Below are 10,561 nucleotides of genomic sequence, written 5' to 3'. Positions count from 1 at the left end.
AATACCTTGTCCACCTCCCTGCTCAACCCGCTCCTACCTTCCCTCACAACATCCTCCTCTTCGCCCTCATCCGTGTGGGCAGTTCCGCATACTGGGGGTGGACACTTCGACACGAATGTCGATAGCACGATATTTTTATTTTCTATCTTTATACAACTATATGTGTTTGATGTCATTATAGGTTTTGACCATTTGTTTGAAAAAGTCTGAAAAACACGTTTGCAAAAAAAAATAATTCTATAAATATATTTTATAATGCGTTCTTTGGGTGTCCCACGATTCGATTCAATGTCGATTTTTGGGGTCACGATTCGATTCTAAATCGATTTTTTTCGATTCAACGCAATTCTCGATTCAAAAACGATATTTTCCCGATTCAAAACGATTCTCTATTCATTCAATACATAGGATTTCAGCAGGATCTACCCCAGTCTGCTGACATGCAAGCAGAGTAGTAGATTTTTGTAAAAAGCTTTTACAGTTGTAAAGGACAATGTTTTATCAACAGATTGCAATAATGTAAATTTGTTTTAACTATTAAATGAACCAAAAATATGACTTATTTTATCTTTGTGAAAATATTGGACACAGTGTGTTGTCAAGCTTATGAGATGCGATGCAAGTGTAAGCCACTGTGACACTATTGTTCTTTTTTTTTATTTTTATAAATGTCTAATGATAATGTCAATGAGGGATTTTTAATCACTGCTATGTTGAAATTGTAACTAATATTGATACTGTTGTTGATAATATTCATTTTTGTTTCACTACTTTTGGTTTGTTCTGTGTCGTGTTTGTGTCTCCTCTCAATTGCTCTGTTTATTGCAGTTCTGAGTGTTGCTGGGTGTAGTTTGGTTTTGGAATTGAATTGCATTGTTATGGCATTGCTGTGTATTGTTTTGTTGGATTGATTAATTAAAAAAAAATATATATTTTTTAAAAATGAGAATCGATTCTGAATCGCACAACGTGAGAATCGCGATTCGAATTCGAATTCGAATCGATTTTTTCCCACACCCCTAATATGTATGTTGGCCTAAAACCAGGGGTGTCCAAAGTGTGGCCCGGGGGCCAGTTTCGGCCCGTCGCTTGTTTTCTATTGGCCCTCGGCAGATCATAAAAATGTAATGTGTTCATTATTATCCAGACGTTATTAGTATTGCTGTCAAACGATACACTTTTAAAATCAGATTAATCACACTTTTGAAATTGGATTAATCACAACTACTACTCGCTTGCATGATTTCATCCATCCATCTTCTTATCCGAGGTCGGGTCACGGGGGCAGCAGCCTAAGCAGGGAAGCCCAGACTTCCCTCTCCCCAGCCCCTTCGTCCAGCTCTTCCCGGGGGATACCGAGGCGTTCCCAGGCCAGCCGGCAGACAGTCTTCCCAACGTGTCCTGGGTCTTCCCCGTGGCCTCCTACCGGTCGGACGTGCCCTAAACACCTCCCTAGGGAGGCGTTCGAGTGGCATCCTGACCAGATGCCCGAACCACCTCATCTGGCTCCTCTCGATGTGGAGGAGCAGCGGCTTTACTTTGAGCTCCCCCTGGATGGCGGAGCTTCTCACCCTATCTCTAAGGGAGAGCCCCGCTACCCGGCGGAGGAAGCTCATTTCGGCCGCTTGTACCCGTGATCTTGTCCTTTTGGTCATAACCCAAAGCTCATGACCTTAGGTGAGGATGGGAACGTAGATCAACCGGTAAATTGAGAGCTTTGCCTTCCGGCTCAGCTCCTTCTTCACCACCACGTCTCGATACATATATATATATACATATACAGTATATATACATATATATATACATATATACATGTATGTATATATATATATATATATATATATATATATATATATATATATATATATATATATATATATATATATACAGTATATATACATATACAGTATATATACATATATACATGTATGTACTGTGTATATATATATATATATATATATATATATATATATATATATATATATATATATATATATATATATATATATATGTGTGTGTGTGTGTGTATATATATACATAAATATATATACAGACACATATATATATATATATATACACACAAACATATACATATATATATACACACACACACATATATATATACATATATATATGTGTGTATATATATATATATATATATATATATATATATATATATATATATATATATATATATATACACTATCGTTCAAAAGTTTGGGGTCACATTGAAATGTCCTTATTTTTGAAGGAAAAGCACTGTACTTTTCAATGAAGATAACTTTAAACTAGTCTTAACTTTAAAGAAATACACTCTATACATTGCTAATGTGGTAAATGACTATTCTAGCTGCAAATGTCACCCACATCTGCGGTCATTCACATCGACGTCCCACTGGGTTGTGAGTTTTTCCTTGCCCTTATGTGGGCTCTGTACAGCAGATGTCGTTGTGGCTTGTGCAGCCCTTTGAGACATTTGTGATTTAGGGCTACATAAATAAACATTGATTGATTGATTACTTATGCACTATTTACTTTATTTTGCTCAAAAATGATATGTAATAACAGGGTATAATGCAGGGATGTCTAAACTTTTACAAATCTAAGGAAGTGGGGGCAGCTTTGGATATCAATATATATTTTAACATTTTTATCGCTTTGAAATGGTTCTTGACCTGACTGTGGTAAACACAGGTATGCAAAGTATGAATTATTAATCATAAATGTTATAATTGCATAGCTGGAGCATGAAAAAAATCAGTTTACAATCTTCTAAATAAGGGTTTTAACATAATGAAATATTCCCCTTTAGACTTATTTAATCCCATATATTGCTAACAGATATTCACTTTTACAATGCTTTCTGAGGCTGAGCCAATCTGTGGTTACAATATTGAACAGTGGTTTGGTCTCCTCAATTTTACTCTCGTTTTAATATTTTTACTTTATTTAGCTATTTTAAGACTGAGAAATATGTTATGAATAATAATAATAATATATTTTATTTGTAAAAAGCACTTTACATTGAGTAAACAACCTCAAAGTGCTACAGTGTATTAAAAAATAAAATAAAATATGGTGTCTAAAGTGTTGCTTGGGGGCTATTTACAAAAATAAAATATATACAGTAAACTGTATTTTTGTGCCTTTTAATGTTTAAAAAAACAAATATCAACACAGCAACCCAAATATTTTCATTATTTAGTATGAGGCCATCTATTTTTTATAGGCCATTATTTTGTCATCGCAATACAATTTATGGTGGCTTAGGACTTGTGTCTCATTTATTTTTTAAATATGCATTATGGATTTTTTCATACGAATATTAAATGAGAAAAAGTACATTTACCTTTACCTAACAATCAGTAATAATGATTTCAGTATTGATAACAATAATCTTATTACTTTGGCGCATAATTGGCAGCCCTAGATCTCATACATGAACACTATTTTTATCTATACGGACAAAAAGTGCAGTTAAGTCTTATGGCCATCAGGTGCCATCTTTCAAAAAATAAATAAATAAATAAATAATATACATATATATATATATATATATATATATATATATATATATATATATACACATTACATATATATATATATAATATATATATATATATATATATATATATATATATATATATATATATATATATATATATATATATATATATATATATATTATACTCTACGGGAACAGCAACAAACTGCAGTTGCCTTTCAAATCCTTGGAGGAGGAATTTAAGGTAACTAGAGCCAGAGAAGTAGTACAGTACAGGGACTCAAGTGATCCGAAGGTGGCCAAAGCAGGGATCCAAGTGAGGACTGGCAGGAAATGGAGGGCAGAGGAAGCAGTTCAAGAGGCAGATGCAAGGCTACGACACAGGAGTCTGGTTGGAGCAGTCACACGGGGACGAGCTGGGCTAGGATCCTTTCCAACTCCCCAACTGAACACTAGGGGGAAGGAAGGCCGACGTCTTGTTCAGGATGAGGTGAGAGCGGCAGTGGAGGAGACAAGAACCTGCAAGGCTGTTGGAATGAAGCAACAGGGAGCTTGGACAAGATGGGTGAATGCTGTTGAGAGGAGAGTGACCTGGGCTGAGCTTTGGAAAGCCGAGCCGCAACGCATCAAATTTCTCATCCAGGCAGTTTATGATGTGCTCCCAAGCCCTTCAAACCTGCACACATGGGGCATAGCAGAGACACCAGCATGCCCACTGTGCTCCAAGCGAGTAACCCTGGAACACATCCTCAGTTGCTGTACAAGGGCACTTGGAGATGGAAGGTACAGGTGGAGGCATGACCAAGTCCTGAAGACCATCGCTGAAGCCATTAGCACAGGACTGGCATGGGCAAAACAGTTCCACCCCTCCAAGAAAACCATCGCCTTTGTCAGAGCTGGGGACACGCCAACTCCTGCTAGTGGAACATCAGGAGGCATCCTGACGTCTGCAAAAGACTGGCAGTTGTTGGTGGACCTTGAAAACCAGCTGAAGTTCCCCAGCCACATCGCAGTCACCACCCTGCGACCAGACATTGTCCTTGTGTCTGAGTCAACCAAACAAGCTGTGCTGCTGGAGCTGACAGTCCCGTGGGAAGATCGCCTGGAAGAAGCCTTCGAGAGGAAGCTCTCCAAGTATGCAGGACTGGTCAGCGACTGTCAACAGGCTGGTTGGAGAGCAAGGTGTTTCCCTGTGGAGGTTGGATGCAGAGGATTTGCAGCCCGTTCCTTGGTCAGAGCCTTCAGCAGTTTGGGCATCGATGGAGAGAGAAAGAGGAGAGCCATCCGCAGTACCACCGAAGCGGCGGAAAGGGCCTCGAGATGGTTGTGGCTCAAAAGAGGAGATCCTTGGAGTCATGGTAGCTAGCGAGCCGTCTGGACACAAGCCGGGGGATTTGATGACCCCCGGTTGGGTCGCTTGGAGGAGGGCGTATGACCAGTTGAGAGACCCGAAACACCCGGTGAATCCAAGAGGTCACTGAGGATGTGTCCAGACTAAGCATCAGTAGATGTATGTACACAACATATATATATATATATATATATATATATATATATATATATATATATATATATATATATATATATATATATATATATATATATATATATATATATATATATATATATATATATAATAATACCTGGGATTTATATAGCGCTTTTCTAAGTACCCAAAGTCGCTTTACATGTTAAAAACCCATCATTCATTCACACCTGGTGGTGGTAAACTACTTTCGTAGCCACAGCTGCCCTGGGGTAGACTGACGGAAGCGTGGCTGCCAATTTGCGCCTACGGCCCCTCCGACCACCACCTGTCATTCATTCAACATTCATTCACCGGTGTGAGTGGCACCGGGGGCAAGGGTGAAGTGTCCTGCCCAAGGACACAACGGCATGGTAAGAGGCATATATATATATATATGTGTGTGTGTATATATATATATATACATATACATATCTAAATATATATGTACACATATACATATACACATATACATATAATATAAATATATATACGTATACATATATATACGTATACATATATAAAAAAAAATATATATATATATGTATACATATACATACATATACACATATATAAATATATATATGTATACATATATATGTATACATATACATATATATATATACACATATATAAATATATATATGTATACATATATACACACACACACACACACACACACACACACACACACACACACACACACACACACACACACACACACACACACACACACACACACACACACACACACACACACACACACACACACACACACACACACACACACACACACACGCTTTGGAGCCCCTGCCTCAAAAGAAAATATTTGCCTGGGTGCCCTTCTAACTTGCCTTGGTGCCCTAAAATATGAGCCCTCCTTTAAGGCAACACTTACCTTGACCTTAAAAAGTTAAAATTTGAGGCCTGAGATACTCTTATTTACTTAGTAAATGAGACAAAGTATTTTTTTTCCATGATAAAAAACAATATGTGATGCAATTTCTTTCAATGTTCACATTCTAACTAAAAATGTAATACGATTCATATTTCAGCTTTAATTTACCGTACATACAAAACAAGACGATTCTTGGCAGTTACATGTATTAAAATATAATTCTATTTTCCAACCGTCTTTTTACAGCATCGCCCCTTGCAAACAGAAGAACTGGAACAAGATTCAGAGATCAAAAGGTCAACATTAGGTCACATTAGCCAAACACGGATGTGTTTTAGTGCGTACAATCTCGTTTGATTAGAGGACTACACACAGACTACCCTGCAGGCTACTTTAAACCACACTGCTTCATTAATTCAATTTGATTATTTAATACATTATTTTTTTTAACATAAATTAAATGTCATCGACAACCAAGAGTATTTTTTTTTACTTGTGTTAGTCAAGTACGGGTACTGTTGTTTGCTTTTGATTTGTTAGGGTCTGTAACACACATTCAACGCCATTCCAGGTACAAATCAAGACCCTTTTTCATAATTACCACGTGCAATGGTACACACTTCAATTGCATCTAATTTCCACACCTGCTTGCCAGTAAATCTCAATAAAACATAGCATATTGGAAACATCTGTGCTTTTCCTCGCTAGGATTAGCACACGTCTGCTATGTAAAAAAAAAAAAAATAAAACACATCTGGAAGATTCTTTAAAAAAGACATTCAAATAGCATCAGTTTATGCCTGTTACAGTTGAGGAACACCACACCAAGTGCTGAAAACTGTATTGTGCTAGTATACTTAATTTTACGGTAACATTTCCAACTATTCAAATGCTCCAAGGAAGTGTAAATTAAAATTCAAGAGGTGATATCACTGTAATTTAAATAAAAACAATGGTTATGCTGTGAAATAGTTCTGAAATGGTTATTGGCGCTTCCTATTAATCAGCAGTAGTGAGACAAATTAGAACAATCCAAGAAGTGTAATCTTGCTCATGTTCCTCATACTGTACATCCGAAACTATAAATACATCAATAATGGTAATTTCTTCCACCTTTGTCCACATCAGGCTTTGTTGCATTTCAACTTGTTACTACGAGAGGAAGCACAAATATGTCCGTCTTTCTGAAGTCATACAATGTTCTATTTTTAACAAGACTAACCATCCCAGTTCTATAAGTTCTCAGATATTACCAGTTGAATAGTAGCTGTGGTCCTTTGTATCTCTCATACATGAACAGTGGAACCTCCATTTACGAACCCCCTTATTTTAGATCTTCTCGATTTACGAACTTTTAGATCAAGCCAAATAAACCTCCAATGCGCAAACCATGTCTCTCTATTCATTCATTTATGTTGTGTCCAGCCTGCAGGCCAAAAGCAGGGCCCTCCACGTCACTTGCTCCGCACTACACTACTAGTCACTACTCAGCGGTGTGTGCCTTTTCTGTGTTTTGTCACCTTTTACATGTCCATTTTGCCAACTCAATATGAGTCCCAAAAAGACAACAGACCAGCGTAGAAAGGAGAAGGGAATCGCTGAAGACTATTTACGAGGAGTACATAAATGGCGCTCACAAGTATGATAAGACCATACTTCGTTTGTGATGAGACCAGACGTTTCTGGAAAAAGACACCAAAGCAGACTTACTTCACAGCAGCAGAGAAGGCACTCGTTTCTTTCAGCACACACACGGTTCCTAACTCGCCCCCGATCCCTTCACTCTCTCTCTGTCTGCTTTCTCGCCAGTTCCTCCTTACCGATGTTAATGCCAGTGGATTAAATGTTCTCGATTGTAGCAATATTGTGTAAAGTTCAGGATTTTTGTGATTTCTGATTGTTTTGTGAGGGCACCCGAGTGACTTCTGAGTGTGCGCGTGTTGGCAGAGCAGCGCCTTTAGAGGACAGCAGTGTGTACAAGAACGTTATGTTTGTTTGATATACAACACTGTAAGACTGGGCGATATATTGAGTTTGTAAGATATATCGATATATTTTTAAACAAGATATGAATTAAGAAAATATCGTAATATCAATATAATTTATTTCACGTTAAAATGACCGAAGTTGTGTTCCTTGTTCTCCCCCTCCATGGGTGACTAAACCCCTCCCCTTCCTCCTTCCAAGACGTGCTTGCACGTATAAGAACATCCATGATTGGTTGGTTGTTTACTATGATGAGTCACGATTGGTTAGGGACAGGCCAATCAGAGGCAAGATAGGGCGGGTCATCGAACCAGGAAGGGAAATCACAAAGTGCCTGCCAGCAAATTTGTTTTTTTATCTGACTTTGATATATTTTGTATTATTTGCACAGCTATGTTATTTATTTTACGTAGAAATAACATTTTTCTATTTTATTTATGTTATTTAATTCTGTACTACTTAAACAGTTTATTTTCTCTGCTGTTAATACCCATCTTGACTAACTGGGTTAATAAAAGTGCCACTGACTGTTTACAGAACAGTTGTCATTCACTTAAATTTTACTGAATATCGCTCAAAAATGAATCTTTATATGTATACTTTCACCGAAAAATATACAGAATATCGAGTTTAAGTAAAAATATGTCGAGATATACTTTTTCATCCATATCACCCAGCCCTGCAGCACTGTATAGTTCAAAGTGTACAAACCTTCACTAAAATTGGGTCTTTTGTCAAGGCTGGAACCCATTATTTATAATTACATTGTTTCTTATGGAGAAATTTGCTTCACTATAAGGACATTTCGAATTACAAACCTCGTTCAAGAACAAATTAAGTTTGTAAATCAAGGTTCCACTGTATGTTTTCCCCCCCCCGTTTGTTTTATGTGATCCATGACATCACTTTTGTCGTTTGCTATTACTAAGGATTAGTATGTATTCATACAATCGTGTGGAGACTTCACACATAACAATAAATAATTTGTGTGCATTGTTGTTGATAAACAGGATCCCACCCAAGTGATCTATTAAAGGATGCATCTACTTCACATTAGTGTACCTGAGCAACTACACAGACTCTCTGTACTGCACTGCTTCCAAAATGTACACAAGCATGTCTCCTACCAGGATGCAGGTACAAACCTGAACTGCAGCTGTACCCGAGTTACTACTGAATAAATTAACGGTAAGCCCAGCTGGAATCATGACATGAAGCAACTATTATTCCGAGAGCAATTCTGAATGTAGCTGTTAGATAAAAAAATTAGTACTGCACTCCATGTCCAGAAATCATCCAAAAGCATCCTGCTGGCATTACATGTCGGGAAAAATCATGCCTGCATCCACAAAGAGGAAAAACTACGACTTCCATCTCAGAGCAAAAGGGCATTGACACTCCTCACAAAAAAACCCCAACAGCAGCGCGATGCTGGAAGGAGTCCATGACCACATGAGACGGGTTCAGGCTCCTGCGCGATGCCGTGCCAAGTCATGAAATTCAGGAAAAGCCAGGGAGTGTGATATCGGGACTGCAGTCACTCGTTGACGTCCCAAATTTCCGACAGCAGCGGGGGAAGTTTTTTGTCCTGAAGGCGGAGGGCAAAAACCTGCTCGGAATGCACGCTGCTTAGCGTACGGAGGCTCACCAGCTTCATCAGCATGCGTGGGAACATCAAGTGATCCTGAGGAAGAAAGAAACATTATCATTTTTATTTTTTTCCAGCACTGTCAAACTTGACAAGTTAGGTCGTTTCCACTCTTTGCAGCAGATTAGTCCTCCAATGCTATTTGGCAACCAAGATAGAAGATTATGAACCAGTGTTTTTTAACCATAGGGCCATGGCCCATTGTTGGACCGCGAGCCTAACCCAAAATATGTCTGTATGTCAGCTGTGGTACGTATTGGCCCAGTGGTACCGTTTTTTTTGGACTATAAATCGCTCTGGAGTATAAGTCGCACCGGCTGAAAATGCATAATAAAGAAGTGAAAAAAAAACATATAAGTCGCACTGATTTTTTGGGGAAATTTATTTGATAAAACCCAACACCGAGAATAGACATTTGAAAGGCAATTTAAAATAAATAAAGAATAGTGAACAACAGGCTGAATAAGTGTACGTTATATGACGCATAAATAACGTGCCTGGTATGTAGGGATGATACTCGAAACCGATTTTCCCGGTTGTTCGATAAGAAAAGAATCAAGTCCTCAGACTCTAATCCCTTTTTGAGAACAGGTACCCGTTATCGAGACCCCTATAGTAAAGAAAAAGAGTTGGTTCTTTATTCGAATCCCTGGGAACAAATCCCGTCCCGACCAGTAATGCTGCGTGGGACATCACAAGAAATGACGTCACGTAGCTCAGTCATTAGGCGCAGATAGGGAAAGCAGGAAAAACAATGGACTGGAAAAAGTGCTCCAAGGTGTAATAAAGTTCAAAACAAAATGTATAATCCAATTAATAACTTTACTGAGAGATTTGAGCAGGGTACAAACACATGACGAACACTTTTACGACCAACCGGAAACATAGCAACCAGGCTAGCAACGCACCTACTTTACGGCAGCTGTCGCAACATTCTTAAAGCAACCGCAGCACATATATATACACTACCGTTCAAAAGTTTGGGGTCAAATTGAAATG

General features: G+C 38.1%; 1 protein-coding gene across 3 annotated transcripts in view; it reads right to left on the bottom strand.

Moving 5' to 3' along the window:
- Nucleotides 1-6,066: 6,066 nt before the first annotated feature.
- The window catches only part of nr1h3 (nuclear receptor subfamily 1, group H, member 3), a 55,424-nt gene continuing 50,929 nt past the window's right edge, over nucleotides 6,067-10,561 (bottom strand). For all 3 annotated transcript variants that reach the window (XM_062032818.1, XM_062032837.1, XM_062032828.1), the window contains exon 11: nucleotides 6,067-9,598. In XM_062032818.1, the coding sequence (XP_061888802.1) occupies nucleotides 9,452-9,598 (147 nt within the window). In that variant the 3' untranslated portion in view covers nucleotides 6,067-9,451. The remainder of the gene's footprint in view (nucleotides 9,599-10,561) is intronic.

This window comes from Entelurus aequoreus, linkage group LG02 (genome assembly GCF_033978785.1).
Source record: "Entelurus aequoreus isolate RoL-2023_Sb linkage group LG02, RoL_Eaeq_v1.1, whole genome shotgun sequence".
Classification (NCBI taxonomy): domain Eukaryota; kingdom Metazoa; phylum Chordata; class Actinopteri; order Syngnathiformes; family Syngnathidae; genus Entelurus; species Entelurus aequoreus.
Note: the sequence above shows the minus strand (reverse complement) of the source record. Positions and strands in the feature narration are given on the sequence as shown.